Raw genomic sequence first — 22,972 nt, forward strand, 5'->3', positions numbered from 1 at the left:
TTATCACTTGTATAAATATAAATAGTAATAAAAAATACTTTCAATTTTTAATCTTTTAATATTGTTTATATATATATATCTATAATATTTTTTTTTTACTTCCATTTTTCTCTTTTATTTAGTTTATCTTTCATCTTGTTTATACGAATGGTTTTCTCTTTGGTCATCCTTGTTTTTTTGGAGATTTTCAATTTCTATATACTTCAGGTACAGTACCTGTCTCCTTTGATCCTCCTGACAGGCTCATACAGTTTCATCTTTCTATCTTAATTTTATCTTTATTGTTTCTTTGGATATCGTTTATTTACAGCATTTTGGTTTCTAACGCGAATCGATGTTGTCCTCTAATCCTCTTTTCCATCACCATCTTCTCTTTCTCTCTCTCTCTCTCTCTCTAATAAATGGCTATGGCATATGAAATAAAATGGAAACAGAAAAAATTTTTAATGAAAAATGAGCATAAATTCAATGAGGTTAATCGTTAGTCGTCTTNTTTTATTTGTAATTTCTAGATAGCATGTTGCAAACAATATAATAATAATAATATAAGATTGGGACTGGTTTATATTCGAACGGATGTAGATAGCTTTATATCAATCAACAGGAATATATCTGATGGAGGAAAATATCGAAGATTGATAATTTCTCATAGGTTCTCGCTAATGTATCATTAATGCATTAAACTTGCTCTCTATTCAATATAACATAAACTTTGTTAAATTATTCGAAACAATATGTTACCTTTATCGGAAGGAAATTTAAAAATAAGAATGCACTTTTTGGTGAACTTAAATTATTATATGAAAATTTTATTTTTAAAAAAGAGAGAGAGGGGGGGGGAAAATTGCTTGTTGCTCTATTGATAGTTACGAGGCCAAAATTCTTTCGGTAAGTTATTCAAAATATATATAGGCCTATATATATATATGATTACACAGAACATAAGTTCAACGATTTAGAAAATTTTTGAAACTGCTCCAAATATAGAAGAAGAATTCTTTATTTTATTTATCGAATTCATCGATGCATTATAAGTTAGAATTAGAACACTAAATCGAGTTCGAAATCCTACTTGTGTCATGCAATTTCGAAAGAATAATTATTATAATCATTATCGAATAGCCTAAAGATTGAACGACACAAATTTTAAATCATAACTCGAACTGGTTCATTAAACACAGTAAAAAATAAATAAATAAATAAATAAAAATAACCAGTGGGATAAACTTCCAATACTAAAATAAAATATCAACACAACGGATTAACAGAAAGGAAATTACCAATGAACATTCTTTCCTTCTTATCTATAACTTTTTTTTTTTTTTAATATTTTTAATCTTTATTCACACTTTATTTTTCGTTGTAATTATTATCTAAAAAAAAGATAAAAATAAAAACTTGAAACCTGTGCAGAAAGATCAAACGTTGTAATAACGCAACTGAGATTTAAGTTAGAAGGCGTCAATAATAGATGTTATTTATGGTGTGTTTCATTCACTCGTATCACTATCGATTGTATGTTACAATCCACTATTTATGTATTTACGCCCATCTGATGTGCACTTCGATTCCAACCACATGTAAACCAGATAGATCCCTCTCAGTGTATTCGACATACCCGTTAGAAAATGGAAGAGGTCCCGACAACTTCCGTCCAGGAGCTGCACGTCGACTGCTTTGCAACTCACGTTTTCTATCAGATAGCAAAGGCGGGCAAGTCATGAGGCGGAGATGGCATGTTCGCTTGCTCGCACTCAGCCTTGGTTTAGTCATAGGTGTCAGTATATATACTTTCTTAACTCTAGCTTCTTTACGTGGAAGGAGAAAGGTAAGATCTTTATAAATATTTCAGAAAAAAAAAATTGACAAACACCTGTAGCCACAAGCTAAGATTTTTATATATATATATGTGTGTGTACTCTGCTATGTTTACTCGAGATGTAAATACTTATAAGATGACTTTTAAGCTTGATTATTAAATAATTCAACGTATAAAAATCGTAATTAAGACAAATTTTACACGCACGATTTCCCTAGATACCAACACTCGTAACGTTATAGATATTATAGATAAGATATTTTATTTACAAGCAAATATTATTAGAATTTTTTGAGGAAAAATTAATATTTGGATTATCAAATATGTAAATGGATACTTTTTTCTTTTAATATAATTCTTGTTAGATTTCAAAATAAACGTGCTTAAGTGGAATTTAGTTAAGTAGATCATTTCATGGTTAGCAAACTCCTGAATAGTTTTCGTGGAAACTTCAAAAGTAATATATCTTTTTTTTTAAACATGCTGTTATACAGGAAATTTTATTTTATTTATTTTACGAATTTTTGAAATATATATATATATATATAATTGCAAAGAAGAAATCATTTCGACTTGTCTCATCCTAAATCCTATACGCATTGGAAATGTTTTACATTTTAACATCTGTTGTCACTTCATAGAAAATTCAGTCTGAGAAATGCTTTAACATGCATATAAGAAGGGTTTCTAGGTTAGTAAATAGAGAAAAATCTTTCTATTTTTATCTTATTTGGGCCATATAAACTATTTTTATTTTTAACTAACAAATAATGTTTTTATATCTATTGCTTCATAGTCAATATATATATATATATATAAGTAAAAAATATTAGCTAATAAAAATGTTAATTTATGTATAATAAAATTGACCTATTTTCCATTTTAATTACTCATATTTAAGAAAAAAAAAGAAGGTATATAAACTTTTAATAAGTAAAAATTAAAGAAATGAGAGCAAATCATTCTTAATGTTGCACGTATTCGAAGTAAATTTTCATCTAAGAGCAATCTCATTATTATTGTTGTAAAGGGAAAATTCACTAGGTTATAATAGCAAATGAATTGTGATTTAGGAAGCAAAAATTGATGGTAGTCATCTATAATTTTTTTCTATTATTATCTTTCTTTTTTTTTGTATTTGTGATCATTAGAAGAATTGTATTTCCAGAGAAAACTTTCGAGCTTTAGGGAATGACTTGTCGAACAAGTCAAAAGAAATTAAATTTTCTACAGGTCGATCGACAGCGAAACAACAGAAAATGTTTTGTTTCGATGCACTTCCAAACTGAAAGTATTTTCTGTGTAACAATATTTCGTGAGTAGAGTCGTGTTGAATTCTGATGTAACTAAAAACAAAAAAAAAACTTCATAATAAATTAAATTCTTATTTATTTATTTTTTAAATTCGTGACTCGATTGAATACATTCTANAATATATAAGAACTTTATATAAATTAAATCGATTCCATCAAAGTTTTTAAATGTAATAAGTTTGTAAATACACTTGTATTTACTAATTTAAAGACATATAAAACATTATAGAAATTAATTACAAATTTTATATAATGTAAAAAGTAAATCAATGCTTCTTATCTGGTTGACTGCGATCACTTGGGAGTCGTAAACCATATTCTTCAGTAATTCTCGACAGTAATTTTTAGGAATTACAACCAAAACACTGGAATAAATGACTAAAATAAAAATGGAGTCATAAAAATGTAAAACTTATTTCATTTTCAAAAATAAATTTTCATCATACCGCTTCTTAACATTAATAATTTTGACGTACAAAAAGTAATTTTCATTATTTTCTCTTATACTCTTGGTACGGATTATATCATGTTTATGATATTGTAATTGATGTGGAAGGAGAAGAGAACATTACATATTTTAAAAATAAAAAGAAGAAAAAAAAATTTTTTTTGTTACCTGCTGCCATCTATTGGTAAACTATTAAAAAATATTTAAACATATTAAATTATAAAACCATCGCTCTGTCTAAATAATTCAAAATCTCTATGTTGTAAACAAGACGTATTCTTAATTTAAATATAAAGTGGCCTACTGATTCTTTATGCTAATTACTACAGTAATTAAGAAAAGAAATACACGAAACGTGTCATAATACAATATTTAAATCTTTAGTATAAAGAAAACAAGTTAATAAAGAGTAAAATATTATGGAAATATAGTTAGTAAATTAAAAATGATGAAAGATTGACACTTCTAACTAGTGACAATCATGCTAAAAATTAGTATTTATTTATTTTTTAAACACTAAATATTGAGGGGTTAATAAAAACTAATTTTAAAGAATTTATTTTGTCGATTAATTTATAAGGAAAGGAACCATTACAAACCCCTGAATTTTCTTCAAACCTCAAGAAAATTTCCCATCTTCTCTCCATCCGGATAGTTTTACATTTGTCACATAACATCAGCGTAGTAATTAACATAGAAAATAACAATTTTATATAGGACCTACATATTTCTGTTTGTTTAGCCATTCCCTTTGCTTTAGAAGAAAATAAGATCAAATATTTGTTTTTGCTTAACCATGATCGTCTCTACATTGTATAAGTTGGAATACAATTCCATTGTGCATCGAACTAGATACATCGGAGAATATTGTTCTGAAGATTACGTTGTCAGATCTATGTCACGTGTAATACGTCTCTCTCCACGGTGCGGAAATGGTTCCAAATCCTTCACCATAAAGAATGTAACATAATCGGGTTTTACTTTCTGAAGTCGATTGTTTGGATACGAAATGGAATTTTTTTTTTGTTTTTTTTTTTTATTCCTTCAAATCCCATCAAACATATTTGCACGTGGTGTCGGCTACACGTGATACTTTTTGATAAACTCGCTAATAAGTGACAATTGCTTCTTCCTTATTTAGCCACGTTTTTTTTTTTCCATCCTCTCGCAGCTGTTAATAACACATTTTTCCGCTTTCTGATCGCCTACGCTTCCACGTAAAAATTTCTTTTGTCCTTGGACGAAGGAAAAAAAAAATGATAAAAAATAATAAAAATTTGATCGTGATTTGAATTTTTAATTTCGAAGCGAATATTCGTCGTGATTGAATGTGTTAAAATCTATATTAAACGCTTCTTTTCACCTTATTGTATATTTGTTGCCTGCATCTGACACTGATGATAAAATCGGTAACTAATGATGATAATATAATCGTGTCCCTTCGCTCCATTCCTGTGACATTAACGAAATTTACCCACCAGAAAGTGATAATAATTTGCTGAAGTTAATAGTTTTATGTTATTCTTTTCTTTCTTTAATGACATATTTCTCCTGTTTAAGATAGGAGAAATATTAAATTTTATATTTAAAAAAAAAAGTGAGTAAATAGTATGAAAAATTAATCATTTATATGCAGAAAATTGTATTATAACTAATCGATACGTGCAGTAAATAATAAAAAAAAAAGTAAGACAACAAAATAATATAATTTTTATGACTTCCTTAAAACAAATTTAAATTATTTTAAATTGATATTTTAACATTATAGAAATTATAAATGTAAAGATTGTTGGTAATAACTCATGGGCAATTAGAGGTTTAAAAGTCTTTTAGAAAGTAAACGATCATTTAACATTTGTAAGAGGAAAAACGAGGAAAAAAAAAGAGATGAAAAATGTGTCGAGTAGGGCTACTGCTGGGTAGTCAAAAAAAAAATTTTTTTTTTATTTCACTTATTTATTTGATGTTTCGTTCCGATGATTGTTAGCACGCTGTTAACGACTCAAAGACAAGTATTCTTGTTTGTAAAACTAGAATTTTTAACATTTCCTACAATTCTTTTACCCGTTTTATCTGTCGAGTGTCCGAATTTTTATTCTGTTCTGTAAAAGAGATCGATGACAAATGTCTGCTTTTAACTTGCATCTTTATTGTTTTAAACAGAAAATAGATTATGTCTCTTAAGGATAAATCGATCGTCTCCAAAATAATAAAATGTAGAGAATAGAAATGACTTTAAACACACAAAAAAAATTTGCTAGAATTTTTTTTTAATATTGAATGTTTTGTATAAAAAAGACAAAAATCATTTTTATTATTTTTCATGATTTTAATTGCCCTGAGAAAATAGAAAAAAAATCCTTATATCTGATGTAATCTATCTAGCAATTAATCGCTGTTATAAGAACCTACCTATTCTTTTACCAAAGAAATCTTTTAACGAAAAATGATCAGAATGCCTTTAATCGAGAGTGTTTAGTTTACTTTTTCACATTAAAACATTAACGTTTTAATGAAGAAAAGTCATTTATATCAATGATCAATTATAATTAATAAAGGGAGAATGTTTAATCACTTGTCAAGTATTAGTTAAAATTTTAATGCATTATCTTAAAATCTTTTAGCACAAATGTCATTTGTAATAGAAAAAGAAAATAGAATTATAATATGAAAATTCTATATTGGAAATTGCGAAAAGAGTCATTCATAATCGATCGTATACCATTTCCTCCCTCCACCTAGATCCAAAAGTACTTAAAATCTGCACAGACCGCTGCATGTTCAAACCGATTACGTCATTGGAGTTAGTTCTCCGATAAGAACCGGTGAATTATTGATTGTATTAGGAAGAAAATCGATTATTCTAAATCTAATAAATAGTCTCCCCGAAAGCGATAGATCACTGCTAAGGTTGCCAGTTGCTATAATTGATCCTTCTGTATCTTCCGCATTTTTTTTTTTTTTTTTNTTCATGCTATCTCCATTGCTACTCAACAGGCTCTCAAATTATTCACACTACCTATTCATCACACGGTAGCTCACCATTTGCGCTTCATACACAGGATACACTTTTTTTTCTGTTACCATGTGTACTCTTTATTTGCTTCCAGAACAGTTTTCTGTTTTTCTCAAAAGCCCCTTGTAAATGCTAAGTCTATTCTTCATTCGTTGTGTCCTTTTTCTATTTCACTGCTTGCTCTGACATTCATTCATGCAGTCCCTCACAGTCTACTCTTGTTACACAACATACCTCTTTTGCTGTTTCTATCACACAAGATTGGAAATGCTTCCAAACCTCCTCCACATCATTCAACTGTTCATACACTTTTCCTGGTTTCAATGCAACATGCTCTTTATACTCATCTTTTCTACTCATCAGGCACTGTGTTTTCATTCACTACAGAATCACTGTTTTCCTCCTTTTGCTCCACCACCCAATCCTCATTTTTACCCTCAGTACCGCTAAGTAATGGTCCAAGCCACAGTTAGTTCCTCTCATAATGCTTGTATCCTCCACTATACCTCTCAATCTATCATCATACACAACAAAATCTATTATAGTCCTCTGACCTTATGTATGATTTCCTCATCTGTAATGATAAATGGTCATTACGTTTTTTTGCGGCCATTAACGTCAATTACGTCATTTTGGAAACAATTAACATAAATTACGTCTTATGAATAATACAATTTTTAATATTATTGTTAACGAATAGTGAATATTTATTAAGTCTAATTCGAAGTAATAGCCTTTTGATGTTTATATTTGTTTTGGCTGTTATAATGTTCGAGTTTATAGGTATATTTAGGGGTACTTTAGATACTAAAGATGGTAAACCGAGTTCATTAACGAATTCTGCTCCTGTATTATTGATTGTGACAATGCTGATTCGATCATTAGTATATAACCGTATTGCCAATTGGTCTCTGTCGAGTGCCCATATCGGGCTTGCGAAGAAAATTGAAGGGATTAAATCAGTGCCTGGGGAAGATTTTGATTTCAACTTGTCAATTGAGTCTTCCACTTCTTCGTAAGTTAACACGGGATGTAAAATTTCATTTTTCGGATTTATTAGTTCCATAAATGGTAGTTTATCAATAACAGGAAATCTTTTAAAATAAAGAGTTCAAGATCTCTTTATTGGTGTCTTTTACAACGGACCTGTATTTAATTCAATTCCGGAGATTATAAACAGTAGTAGATTATTCATTTTAATCAAATAAGATTAAACACTATTCAGTTATTAGCAATTATTCAAATCTTGAGTGATGTGTAAAAAATTCGATGCCAGCAACTGTGAAGATCGGAGCATCCCCCTTTGATTATTATAATTACAATAATCTATTATATTAATAATATAAATAAATATTATTGCTGAAATTACATTAATATATAAGAACTTTATATAAATTAAATCGATTCCATCAAAGTTTTTAAATGTAATAAGTTTGTAAATACACTTGTATTTACTAATTTAAAGACATATAAAACATTATAGAAATTAATTACAAATTTTATATAATGTAAAAAGTAAATCAATGCTTCTTATCTGGTTGACTGCGATCACTTGGGAGTCGTAAACCATATTCTTCAGTAATTCTCGACAGTAATTTTTAGGAATTACAACCAAAACACTGGAATAAATGACTAAAATAAAAATGGAGTCATAAAAATGTAAAACTTATTTCATTTTCAAAAATAAATTTTCATCATACCGCTTCTTAACATTAATAATTTTGACGTACAAAAAGTAATTTTCATTATTTTCTCTTATACTCTTGGTACGGATTATATCATGTTTATGATATTGTAATTGATGTGGAAGGAGAAGAGAACATTACATATTTTAAAAATAAAAAAATAAAAATGCAAATTATATATTTTAAACCAGAGTTTAATAATAATAATAATAATAATAAATAATTTATGCATAAATTAATATTTTTTTTAAATAAAATTAAAACGTTAAAAAAGAAATGACGTAAGAATAAGTCGAGAAAAGTAACGTGTTCTTTCTTAACGGTAATATTTTTTGAATCGAGTGAAAAGATTAAAGAAAGTTTTATAGCTTAATTATGGAAACGAAAGGATGGAAATATGTTTTTGTGGATGGAAAACTTTATAAATATGATCATTCTTCGGTTGAAAATACGTCATTTGTTCATAATATCTTGGATGAGACATTCCCGAAGCATCAACAAGATTGCCATTCCGGATATCAATCACGAGGTATTCAGGAGCCATCTTACTTATATCGCAGAATCTTTTATAATACTTTTTCTTCTATGAATACAGATTACGGTGAGAGCATTCAACAAATTAATCAATTTATAGACACTTCAAATTCTTGTTCGCCTATTCTAGATACGAACCATTTCAATTGTGATTTGGAGGATCACATCTTAGAAAACGATGGGCTCTTCGAAGATTGCTTAGATCTACCGGATCAACAGGTATTAGATGAGCTGGGGGATACTCTAGACAATTTCCTAGTGAAAACAGAAAGCAGCGAAGAAGATACGAATGATTTTCTAATCGATGATAAACTATTAGAAACCTTAGAAACTATATATTTAGCTGGGAAAGATGAAGAAAACATTGATTTTAATCTAACATTAGAAGAAATCGATAACATTTTGAACGAAGGACAGACAGACAGATTAGAAGATCAAGAGATATCTGATTTGTTAAACGATATAGATTCCATCATTGGAAATTAATTTACCTTCTTTTTTTATATGATTTTTCTATATATATTTTAATGTCATTTTAACCTTTTTTTTAAACGAAATTTTTTAATAACAACATTTAAATATATTTTAAAAGTTATAAAATTTATTAAACGAATTTTCTAAACTTAATTAACTATCTAATTTCAGTCTTGGATAATTAATTTTGATACATTCGACGAATGTTATCTAAAGCAAAGAATGATATGAAATTTTAATATCTTTAATAATGGGACATTGTTCTCTCCCCACCTGTGTTTATGAATTAATTATAATTAATTTATTATATTAATATATGAATGAATTATTGGCAATATTTTTCCAATAAAACGTACTTTTGTATGAATATTTTTCCTCTAAAGTTATATATATATATAAAAAATCAATATTTAAGACTTTGATTGATAGTTTTGAAGAGTATTTAACATGATCTATTTAGTTTTACGTGTTATCAATCGTTGTATCTGAGTACTTATCTATCTACATGCAATACATCCAGTAATTATTTTACTATAATTTTTTAAAAAATCTTTTGTTTTATTTTGTTTAACACATTCGTACGGTTACATTTGGGACCTGACCAGTCAGCTTTGCATTCTTCACTTCCATCGCTACGCATTCAGATTTAAAATGTCATCTTCACTTTGTATTCTCCATATCGGCCGCATTGCATTTATGTATGTTTTTTACATATTTTTTTTTAAAAAAACATTCTTGGCATTTTAAACAAGTCTAAATAAATTTCAACTATGTAAATGTTTGAAAATAATGATAAATTATGTATTTTTAACATTTCTCTTTCTATTTTTTTTAACATAAAATGTATACTGAAAAAGTTGCATATGGACACATTAAAGTATTGTTTATTGATGATTATGTTTTAATATATTTAGTTAATTCTTTGTGAAGAATAATATATAGGCCTATATATATATATATATATATGNATAGCGGCGCTCGACGTTCGACGTTCAAGTTTTACAGATGAAAACTTCGGCCGCAACCTCGCTATTATTTATAAAGTAAAAAAAAAAGAATTAAAAGTACAGATGCATAAATATAATTTGTATTATTTTCTCCTTTAATCGATTTAAATTTGGCAATCAAAACGATGAAAAATCCTAATCGATGACGAAAGGAAGATTCGACATAAATCACAATAAACAACACAAAGGCTTCTATCAACGGCAGATCCTATCGAGTGGATAGATGACCCATTAATATACCGAGATGCCAACAGATGGCGCTGCTCTATGGCCGGTTCGGAATACCTCGGATATAATAAATGACCTTTGCTGATTGATGATGTGTTGGCAATGCCAAATATTCCGGCAATTCGCAGATTCCAAACAAAATTCTGCGAATCCGAAAACTATCAAAGTGTGAAATGAATCTTACTTGTGTGAATAATATATGTGAAGCTATTCCTGCTTTCTCTTCGATATAAATTTAAATTTGTATTTTTATCTGTCTGGGTTTATTCTACATTGGTATATTTGCTCTCCGTGTAAAAGATCACCTACGAAAACTTTTTTTTTCTCTCTCTCTATCACATTTTATCCTTGTCATCCCGTAAAAGATTTCAGACTTCCATTAGACTATCTCTCTCTCTCTTTCTCTTGTCTTATTCCTTGCAAAATAATGCCAAAATAGCAATTTTTATTGTTGTTTACCCGAATAACATCACCGAAAATGATACCTTAATTATTTTTATATGCAACTGTTATCATATTTACTCGTATAAAAGGTCGGAAGTTTATATAGCCTATTTGTCAATTTTTTTACATTAAAAGTACAGTAGAACTCCCTATAACACTGTTGATAATTCCGTGTTATATGAATTCCATGTTGTACGAGTCACTTATATTTTACAAATACGTGAGCCGTTCACAGCCCGGAACACGTATTTGTAAAATCTAAGTGACTCGTACAACATGAAATTCATATAACACGGAATTATCAACAGTGTTATAGGGGGGTCTACGTGTATAATTAAAACATTGTTAAAACACTAAAAATTTGACTAATTTTTAAAAGCTTTTGACGTTTAATTAAATGTTATCTAGACTAAAATAACATTAATAATAAATATGAATTAGTGATTTGATTTTATTTAACTTTATCTGTAACAATTTAAATGTTTTTTTTTTATCTACAATATTTAAATGAAAGCAAGCAGAATTTATTTGTTTTAACTACAAAATTTAAATTTATTGAAGTAATCAAAGCTATTAAATATATTAAAATAAAACATCTTCTTTTAACATGATATTCTCCATTCATATTTTAATGAATTTCTAAAGAAAACTTGAAGAATACAAAGACAAAAGCCACATATAGTAAATTAAATTATACTTTAAGATAATGTAGAAAAATAAATGTTATTTTATTTCTTAAAGAGATATCGTTATCTTAAATAATAAAATACTTTAAAGTAAATTATTTTAGAATGAAATGATTTATAATTTTAATCCAATTCTTTTCTTGTAATAACATTTAAGTTATGAGAATGAATTAAAAAACATTATTTTCTTATATATTTTATCAAGAATTTATTCAAGAGAAACAAAAATATATATATGTGATTTAAAGGAAAACTAATAAATAAATAAATAACAAAAATAATCGAAAAATATGNAGAATGTCTTAATCTTGAAAGATTCGAAAATCTCAAAGCATTTTTTTAATATTAAAAATAATTTATTTTCATAAATTTTCTCCTAAATTCCGTCTGTTTAGGCAAGCGATGTATATAATACATATTAATAAATTATTCTTGAATTAATTTAGTTAATGAAAAGCCAGTATATATATATGAAAATTCATTCTCGATACGTAACTAGAATAATAATTATCCCATTTTCGCAATTTTTAATATTCTTAACAGACAATTTTTAACATAAATAAATGAATAAGTTTATATTTAAAAGGAATATTGTTTTCATTCGCTTTTTCTATTAATTTAGGTGGATCATAATCACACGATAACAAAAAACTTAACTAAAAAATTTATATATAATGAATAATTTACTAAGTTTTATTCTTTCACTAAGAAAATTTATGATTTAGCAGCTTTATTTTTTAATATATAGAATCTAGAAGTTCCTATTAATTAAACTACACAACATATTCTTTTCCTTCAGTGTAGCATATGCACTTGATTTTGTTTTTTTCTTCATGTTTTTTGCGGATTTTGATAAAACCCAATTTATTATTCAAAACCGAGATAAACCCTGAGAAAAGAGGAAGGAAAAAAATTACAAAATAAGATTACTTTCCTAGAATAATCTTCTAACAGATAAGAAAGATTTAGCTTTGGGGCTTACACTCGTTTAATAATAAAATTCCTTTTTTATCCCCTCTTGATTTAATCATCTGATACACAAATATAAAAGATGAAAATTTTTCTATGCATATTTTATGAAACCAAATGTTTACTTTTTCCAAATGTTACTCTGTTTATATATATATATGTATATATATATTTAATGTTTTGATCCTACAATTTATATTTTATTAATTTTAATTTAAAAATTCGTAGCTACAATTTAACTGAATGAAAGGAGTAAGAAAAAAAAACTTGTAAAAATTAAATTTGCTAACATTTAAGATGATCCTTCCTTTATGAAATGTTTGATTTACGACAGAGAACTGTGAAAAACATATTCTTTTTATTATATCTAATTAATCAAACATGTGGCGTTAACTAGAATCATGTGTATTACATTATCCAGCGAAGAATATGAAATCTAAACTTCTCATTTCTATCAGTACAAGGGGAGTAATCGTGTAGAGAGTAAGGACTAATTACTAAAACATTGCGGTTCTCTGCACGTAGTTACCATGACAACGGAAGTCAAGCATCCCTGCTTAGTTGTAACTAAACAAACGATTCTCACACGTTCGACATCCCGTTGACAGAGAATCACTTCCTGATTTGCTAAATGTAACTAACAGGGAAAAGAGTCTTTCCTTAACACTGTAATTTGTGGGGATAATTTAAGAATAAAAATGACCCCCTCTATACACCAAAAAGAAATACTGTAATTTGTCATATCCTTCTTTTTAAACACCAATGTAAACTTTGTAATCATTATATTTAATTATGATTTTTAAATTATATTAAATCGCTAACGGATAAATCTATTAAATTCGTATCTAGCTTAATGGAATAATTGTGTTAAATGCAAATTAGTTATATTGTGTTTACATAGAGTATTTTAGCATGATCATTGAATTTGGTCTGTATGATATTAGAGTTTAATCATTAATTCAGTATGGCTGATATATACTTACAAATAAATAGAAAAAAAATTAAAATTAGTTGTGAAATTTTTAAATTGATCAATGAAATGATTATTAATGTTATTGTCCTGTAAACTTTGATATTATGTCAATTAATAAATTCAGCAAAATTCAATTACTTGTAATAGATTCTCTTTATCTAGTAATTTATTAGACAAATTTATAAGAAAAAACAATTATAAAAAATAGAAAACTTAATAAACGATGCTATCAATTTTTAATTATATTTTCCTAATTATCCTTCAACTATATTAATCTTATTATCTGGTGAAGGATATGGAAAAAGCCTTGAAAAGTGAAGTAGTTTTTCTATCATTTATTAATATTTTATTATAAATTCTTTATCTTAGATGTGTGTACAAAAATTACATACAAATTACTAATAAATTATTTTATTTTTATTTATTACTTAAACTTAATTTTGAATGCTTTTATGTATTTTAATGTAAGCTAATATATAAACATGTAAAGTATAGAAAATTTTAACTTGTAGTTTGCTTAAAAATAAGAATAAAATCAAGCTAAAAGCAAGCATTTTTTGATAGAAGATTTTCTTTAATATTTTAACATACCTGGAGTACGAATTTATACTTCATCTCTTTCTCTCCAGTCTGTAGGGATTTTACGCATTTTGATAGCAGGATGCAAGATGATAATTCACGCTTACCGAACATTTATGGGTGGCGTGATTCTGAAGAAATAAGCGTGAAGAGTTACGTGATCATCTAAACTTTTGAATAAATCCGAATTGTTATTTTTTTGTATTCTATTTTTGATATTATAAAATATATATATATACATGTGAATAAAGATACACATAGTTTTAGATTAAACAATTCTTCAAACGTATAATTTGAAATGTGTCCAGAGAAATTTCTTTAAGAAAGTGTATTTTATACAGTTTATGTAGAAGATTGATGATCTTTCGGTACGATATGTAACATACAATAAGAGAATTCAGTGAATATTTGTAACAGATGTATGTCGACGCCCTTGTGGGATGGCGAGACTGGTAAGACAAGTCGGTTTGAGTGGGTTTTTGAACAGTTGTCTTTCTCTGTTTAAGGGAATGGCAAAGTCTGTCTGGTCAGGTTTGTCCGGTCATTCAAAAGAATAAGTCTCCAAGTCAAAAGATCTTGTAAGGTCAGTTAACTTTAGGCCTCCTACTCAAGAGGGATTTCTGACTTGGCAACTTTTTTTTTAAACCTATAAAATAAACAATTAACTATCGATATTTGTATTTATAATAAATGATATTACTTAGTTTGTGTCTTAATTTTTGAAGTAAAAATTATTATAACAGAGAAGACTAGATCATTTAAAATGAGTTATAATTTCGTGGGATTTTCTGATCTATGAATAAGTAAAATAAATGAAATATTATTCTGAATATTTTTATTATTCATGACAAAATATCATTTATTTAAAGTTCAGAAGAGATCAATTAACTTTAACCTTTTGAATAGATTTCTTTAAATTTTCTTAACTAGAAATGTAATCTGTTAAATGTTAACGCCCGTTTTATAATAATAAACATCCATAAAACTTAACTTATTTTAGCATAAGTTACATAACATAAGGAGTAAAAGGGCGTGTAACTCTATAAGTCTAAGTGTTAGGACAGTCTCCAATTTCTAATAATAAATTCTATAATAGAATTAAAAGTTACTAAATGATAATGCAATTCGTAAATGAATCAGAACAAAGCGATATTAATGAGGAATTTTCCGAATTTATTCGTATCTAAACTATTGAGGTGTTATTTGTAGCGTGCGATAAGTCGTAACGAGTTATCACGGCGATGGTGTCGATGAATGAAGATTACCCCGTTTCGATTCTAGTTTAGGAAAGTATCCCATGAGTAAGCGCCTCATTTCGACAAAGTCACGGGCCACGCCTGGCTGAGTTTTCCATTAAAATTGGCCACGTCATCTGCTGTATATTCAAGAAGGAACATTAATAAAGTGAGAGCTTTGAGTCAGGACGATATCAAACTGTTGGCCAGCATCCGCAGGGTAATAAAACCCAGATGCTTAGACCAACTAATGCTGCTATTGCCGAATATCTACAAGTACTTTGTTTTTGAATCGATAAAATTTTAATTTTTTTACATTTTCTCTGTATCATTTAACAAGAAATGAATACAGAATTTTTAAAATAGCCTAAATCCTAAGTTGTAATTCACAATTTAATATCTTACGTGTTCAAAAATTTATAAAGAAATATGCAAAAATTCGTATAAAAAAAAAAAAAAAAACATAATGCTTAACTTTGTAAGGTCTGTGTTTAAGTTTAGTTAACGTTTTTATTTATAAATACTGTATTTCATATTTTTATATTAAATTTCTTTATTATTATTATTATATTATTATAGATGTATAAAATTTATATTATGTCTGGAAAGTTTATTGATAATATATGCAATAAAAAAAAGGAATTAATTTTTATATTAATATCCTGTTTGTGTTCCTTTATTGTGTTTCCTTAATTGTTTCCTTAATACATTGAATGATTTGAATTTAAAATATTGTGTTTAATATATATATTTTTAACAGCTTATTCTATAAATTCTATAATAAATTACAAGATAATCGTTTTATTTATATAGCTAATATATTAAAGTTTTTCTTATATAGCTTAGTACAAATGTAAAATACATTTTTCTCGTCTATTGATAAAAGATTTTATTCAGATAAAGAGGACAAAATCGGTGATGTAGAGCGTGAGTACTTATAAGTAAAATTCATAAAATATATATATAAAAAAAAATTTTTTTATTCTCCATCATTTTTTTCGTATCAATCAATAAAAGAATTTATAATATTTAAATTTTTAAAGTATCTCTCTGTATTTCTGATTGATTCTTTTTAATCTTGTAAGAATCTCGAATATTTTCTGAAATGAAATTCTGTGTTGTTCTCTCTCTCTCTCTCTCTTTGCTCAATTCAATGACAACAAGATGGCCTTTTGAACTTTGAACTCTATTTTATCTTTCTGTATAAGAGACAAGAGTAACTTTAACCTACGGAATCGATCGTGGATAAGTAAAAACTTCATTTAAAAGTTAAGATCAAAGAAAGATGATTTAGCATGATCCTGTATAACCTTTCAACTCTCGCGGGGTCATTGTCTCGTGAATTTAATTATAATTTATAACTTTTACCGAAGAAAACTTTAAGCTTCATTAATCTTAGAAATAAAGTTAATCGAATAGAAATTTAAAAGAAAATATTATTACAGTGATATGTTAAAATGAATTGTTGTTACTACAGGATTAATAATTTCTGTAATGAATTAAAGTGTCAGTAAAAGAAGCAAATTGTAAAAAGCCTAAAAAAATATATTACAGAGACGTTTTTAAAAATATGAAACAAAAAATAATAATAATAATAATACTAATAATTTTACAATCGTTTACATTCCAATTAGCTCTTGCTGTGTAATTAACACATCACCCGATTCTCTCTTAAGACGAAATCGTTTTTGACGTCGTCAAATCAGGTATTTCTCTATAATTTTAAAATATTTTTTTGCATAAATTTATTAATTGTAAATTTTGAATGATGGAATGGATAATATTTAAAGTTGCCTCCAAGCGAGGAATGTCAACGAATGTCACGAATAGTGTCGTGAATTCCGTGATGAACATACTAAACGCCATTTCGCGCTGAAGGCGATTGTTAAGATGAGGTGCAATTTGGTTTCTATCAAAAGAAGAGATAAATAGCCGCTGATGTTTTCATATATATCATGTATACAACTTAACTTAAATTAACGAGCAAAGAGCGAAGGGTGCGTATCTTCTATAACATGTTATCTGATATACAAACAAATAATATTTTATAAATGTATCGTACGTTTTTGCTCTTTTCTTCTTTCTTAATATATATATATATATATATAATATTTTAACACTTTAATCGTTTATTTTTCCTTTTGAAATATCTACGTACTTTTTAAACTACATTAAACTTTAACGGACTATTAAAAGCACTGCAACCTATTTGCCTAGAATATAGTCATTACTAAGTTACATTACTCTAGAAATAGCAATTTGAAAGTTAACACTCCTTGAAAAATTTCCCTCCAAAAAAATGCGTTAGGTTATAAACAAATTTTTTCGACATTAAAAAAAAGCGTACCGAAATTAAGTTTATAAATAAAAAAATTTGACTTTCTTTACGAGAATTTTAAAATAAAATTTTAAAGTTTTAAAACTTTGAATTTTAGAAAATATCGATCGGATTCTATAAAGTGGCGTGTATGTCAACGACTTGTTACGTTATTCAGTGTAATATTACCACAATGGAGAACATTGCGTCTTATTGTTGAAGATGAATACTATGGAGATCAGGTGATAGAATTTGCAACAATCTAAGAGCTTCAATGCTATTAAAGACAATGTTCAATTTTGAGCATTCTTTTTTCCAATTTTTCGATTTCTCTGGAAAGTAAATTGGATAAAAATCTATTTAAGAAAGAAATAAACGAATCTTTAATTCGATTATTTTTCATTATTCTTAAACAATGTTTTAAATAACTTAGTTTATCTACTCGTTAATTATGGATGAATTGTATAAATCTACTCTTCTTTACTTCGGACGAGCAGACATCACTTTCTAGATTACCCATGCGACAAATTAAGTTTATTGCTTCCCCGGAGGTTGAAGCAATGTATTGTTGAAACGACTAAATGTTTTCCTTTATTTGTACCAATGCATCCGACCGCACACAAACCGAAAATGGCGCCAATTTGATATAATTGAGACACTAAACGTGGTGACAAATGATCTCTAATTTGTAAACGTTGGCTTGCCTCCTTGTTTTTTTTTTTTTTTTTTCTTCTTCTTCTTCTTCTTTATGACCTTCATCTCTGCTAAAATATTTAATTTATTTAACCTTACAACAACTATAATCGTTAAATTTTTAATAGAACGTTTTTCCGTTCTAAGTCACTATTTGGACCGAAAATAGGTTTTTCCGATGCTTTTATTTTTACTAAATTAATTTTTTATTTTGATAGGAAAATCTAATTTTCAACGGTCATTTTCTCTTTAATATCATTAGAGAAATCTTCTCTTTTTTTTTTTTTATTTTGCAAAATGATGAAATAAATTTTTCTATTTTGTCTAATTAAATAGACAAAAAGAAAAAAAATGATAATGAAGGAAGATTCTTTTTCAGCCAAAATCAACTTTTCTTTCGCTTATCTGAAAATCAGTTTTATGTTAAATGGAGATAAATCGTTCGAGTAAAGAATTTTCAAATCAAAATGACAATTTTAATGGAGAAATATGTCAATAAAGATAAAGGAGAAGATGGCATTAAGAGAATAATTCACAAATTACTCATGCAAACTTTTGGAAATCTTATCGAAGGAAGAATTAAAATTAGCTGATGAATGCTGTAAAATCGAAACGAATGTGAATTTTAAATAAGATCAAATCGTAATAAGATTTAATTTAAAAACAAAATTGAGCTTGGCATTAATAATCTTCTTCTAATTATAATTAACTTCTTAATAAAAATATAGAAATCTCGTTTATAAGAAAAGAAAATTATCATTTTTTTTGTTTCTTCAAAGATCTAATTTTTAATGTATATATATAGGCTATATATAAGTATCAGCTGTACAAAATTAATTTTCTGCTGTCTTTATTACATAGAAAAAATAAAAACAATGTAAAAAAAAATATTGGTAAAAGAAAGAAGTAAAAATCGAGATTATTGTCTGGTGCAAGACGTTCATCCGACAGAAGTTTGAAACGTGTAGTTTGGCTTCGAACGTCAGACTATTATTGGGTCTATTTACAGTAGAAATGGCGATCTAGTACGAGAGAATCACTAACAATTCCTGTAACTTCATTATATAAGGGATTACTTCGATTATCTTAAAAGGTATCTCTGTGCTAGATATCAGATAACATAGTAAAATGGAAATATATATATATATTTATTATGAAAAACGTGCCGTAGAATTTGGTGCATGCATCTATTAAAGTCAAAGTCCACATTTTAAGAATTAACAATTGTTAAATGAACGTTAACTGTAGACTACTACGTTTCAATGACGCAATGACAGACACGCACACGTGACTGGACTTCTTGGAAAGAGTCCAAACGTGGGGAAGCCAATGGCACTTGATGCAAATTGACCATGATATTTACATAAATCGTTACGGATGGAGAGAAATTCAATTAAACATTGGACCTTAAAACATATTGTGCACCTTTCTATCGACACCATCGTTTTTGGCATTGCTTTGAGTACCAAATTTAATTAATGCTTATATTTTCTCATTCTTCTCTCCATTAGAGAATGTACAGTACATTTTTATATATAAAATTCTGATAAAATATATAAAAATATTGTATTATCTAGAAAGAATTCTTAATAAATTCAGTTTGTAGAACATTACAAAAATTAATGTTTAATTAAGAACGACAAGTACAGTACCTTAATCTCTTATAGATGTAGGATGACAACTTCTTAAATTGTTAAAATTGACAATATTAAATTAATAGCTCCATTAAAACATTTATAAAGTTTTTCGTATATTTATCAATTGGATGATTTCATCCATCTTTTTTTACTTGGAATCTAGTGTAAAAGAATAATTCAATGAATTTCAATTCTGAAGAAAATTCTAAATTAAATTACCGTGCATTTTTTTTAAATGTTTCTTTTTAATTTTGCCACATTAACAGGTTAAGATATAGTATTAGAAAGCTAAAAGTAACCAGACATAGAAAGAAAATCGTTTAAGATGATCATCTCTAGCTCTTAGAATCCACTCGAATTAGTTGATGCGATTTGTCTGAGCTTTATCAATATCATAAGTCTTATTCTCTTATGGGAATGGACCTCATCGGCATTGGCATTGTATCTTGGTGCATGACGAAACCGACCGAACATCGATACTTTCTCACTTTCAGCAAAGTGGTATCTTTCAGATTGAACGTAGTCCCATCGGAACCAATAATTCTTCATTATTTGTCACTGCCAGGGTGACAAATAGCTAAAATGGATAATACACCCATCCAATTCTTTCCATTTCGTTAAGATTTCGAATGCCCAATGCCAAATTCTAAATTGAGTTTTATAAAACTCTTAAGAATGTCTTAATCTTGAAAGATTCGAAAATCTCAAAGCATTTTTTTAATATTAAAAATAATTTATTTTCATAAATTTTCTCCTAAATTCCGTCTGTTTAGGCNATCATTAACATTCTAATAGCAGACTCTATTTTGTAGATAAAAAAAATATATAATAGTATTTTAATATATAATAATTTTATTATCTTTTTAATAGAAATACTATTTATTATTATCAATTAAGTTTTTTATTGATAACAAAAGTCTTGTTATCAGTTCATTTCATAGTCTAATATTGAGGCCAGAATATTCTCATGCTTATATAAACGAGATAGTTTATATTATGATTATGTTATAATAATAATTTATGATCTTGGCTTAAAGTGATGACGAGGTAGATTACAAAATTCAAACTCAATGATTAAAGAAAGTATAGCAAATGACACATTCAATAAACACTCAAGTGAAACAAAACTTATCACTTTAATTAAAAAAAAAAATCCATTAAAAATAAATATAAATTAGATCTATTAACTTTGAATATATATAACTTAGAGATATATACGTTAAAAACTTTAAATCAGTGTTTTCTCTTGTATTTTGTATTACCGATAAATTATTATTTTACGTTTTATTAAAGAAAAATGTAAATACAGTATCTACTCTTATAACTGGAAACTACAATATTTATAAACCTAAATATATATATTTTAACCTTTTCGTTCGATAAGATAAAATAATAATAATCTCCAGAAGTAAAATAGAAATAATCAAAATCATCCTCAGGCTATTTGGTGCAGTGTATAAATTGAGTTTTGTCACAATGTATAGATAGATTTTAATCACAATACGCTTCTTTAAATATCTGTAAATCAATTAAATTAAATGAAAAAAAAGAAATATAAAGTGAAAAAGAAATAAAATAATTTGTTTTTTTATTGCGAACTTTCAATATTAAATGTCGTCTGAAATAAGATAAAAGTTCAACAGAAGAGTAATTTTTTTTTTTAGCTTCATTAAATATATTCAAATGTCAATCAGAATAGCAATAATATTAACAATTTATTCATTTTCATCATTTTTATGAAGACAAAGGTTTATCGATATCGTTTGTAAATTACTTTTTTTTTTTTTTATACATTAATAATAAGAAATAAAAGGAGTTTTAAATATCGTTAAGAGTAGTAAATTGTTCACATGCGAGTAATTTGAAATGTGAGAAATTTATAAATCACAAATTTACACTTTAACATTACGTAATTATGTAAGCTATTGCAGTATTGATTTCTTTCCTCAATACTTAATCATTCTACTAGCTTTAGTCATTTCGAGTGATGACTATTAACTACCAAAACGATGATAAATTAAAATGAAATCATGCTTTCCATTAAAACGATAAACATTATGATAAATTCATTCTAGGATACAGGAGGAACAATTTCTCATTCTAACCAATCGACTACATTCGATGCAAATTTTACTAAACGTTGACTCTTGATACGCCTCTATAGGCTGGATACATATATAAAATACTTAGATTAATCATCCTCGTTTCGAGGAAAAAAAAAAAACTTAATAAATTATTATTAGTCAATTATATTTGGTTATGGAGATAATTAATAATAATATTCTCAAATAAAAAAAAACACTTAAAGAATATACATTTTAGTACTGTATATTCTTTAATAAATATATAATAACGTTAAAACATTTTCTTAATTTAATTAATTAATTAATTAATTAGTATTTGTATTAATAATTATTTTAAACATTTAAATTAAAAATTTATCGAAAATCTGTTTTAAAAAAACATTAAATATTTATTTAAAAACATATATATATATATTTATTTATTAATGTATATGGAATGATTACTTTCATGATACTTTTTAAATAATGAATTATGAGTCACGGCTATAAAATTGGATGTTTAGAGATGGCATAGCCTATCTAAAAATATATATACATAAAAAAAAATAAGATGGTAATGTTTCAGTTCATTTATGAATATATTATTGCGAAACTTGTAGAATACAGAGTTAGATGTAGCAGAAAGTCTAGTACTTTAATTCTTGAGAATTGTGCCAGAACTCATGATCCTTGGTAAATGGCCCCTAACACGATTTTCAAGCAACATGAGACCTATTGCCATAAATTTATAAGAAATAGTAGATGTTTCTGTTGAAAGAAATGTACTTCAAATGTAAACTGAAACTTTTAAAAATATCAAAATTTGGAATTATTCATATATATATATATATA

At 26.8% G+C, this 22,972-nt stretch overlaps 2 protein-coding genes across 5 annotated transcripts in view; both read left to right on the forward strand.

Annotated features, from left to right (window-relative positions):
* Positions 1–1,703: 1,703 nt before the first annotated feature.
* LOC111619621 (polypeptide N-acetylgalactosaminyltransferase 2-like) overlaps positions 1,704–22,972 on the forward strand; it is a 47,068-nt gene continuing 25,799 nt past the window's right edge. The window contains exon 1 of the mRNA XM_023361383.1: positions 1,704–1,828. Within this exon, the coding sequence (XP_023217151.1) occupies positions 1,721–1,828 (108 nt within the window). The 5' untranslated portion in view covers positions 1,704–1,720. The remainder of the gene's footprint in view (positions 1,829–22,972) is intronic.
* On the forward strand, positions 8,557–9,852 carry LOC111619622. Of its 4 annotated transcripts, XM_023361387.1 has the most exons (3): positions 8,557–8,810; positions 8,877–8,882; positions 8,946–9,852. In XM_023361387.1, the coding sequence occupies exons 1-3, from the start codon at positions 8,657–8,659 to the stop codon at positions 9,299–9,301; spliced, it is 516 nt and encodes a 171-aa protein (XP_023217155.1). In that variant the 5' UTR covers positions 8,557–8,656; the 3' UTR covers positions 9,302–9,852. The 4 variants fall into 4 exon arrangements, with proteins under 4 accessions (XP_023217155.1, XP_023217152.1, XP_023217153.1 ...); XM_023361384.1 differs by having other exon boundaries at positions 8,557–8,882; XM_023361385.1 differs by having other exon boundaries at positions 8,877–9,852.

This window comes from Centruroides sculpturatus, unplaced genomic scaffold, assembly GCF_000671375.1.
Source record: "Centruroides sculpturatus isolate CEXI.00-Female unplaced genomic scaffold, Cexi_2.0 scaffold260, whole genome shotgun sequence".
Taxonomy (NCBI): Eukaryota; Metazoa; Arthropoda; class Arachnida; order Scorpiones; family Buthidae; genus Centruroides; species Centruroides sculpturatus.

Coding starts and splice junctions, on each gene's coding strand:
- LOC111619622 (XM_023361384.1), top strand. CDS start 8,657: ATGGAAACGAAAGGATGGAAATATGTTTTTGTGGATGGAAAACTTTAT. Junction 8,883..8,945: donor TTCTATGAATACAGATTACG/GTGAGAGCATTC, acceptor CGCCTATTCTAG/ATACGAACCATTTCAATTGT.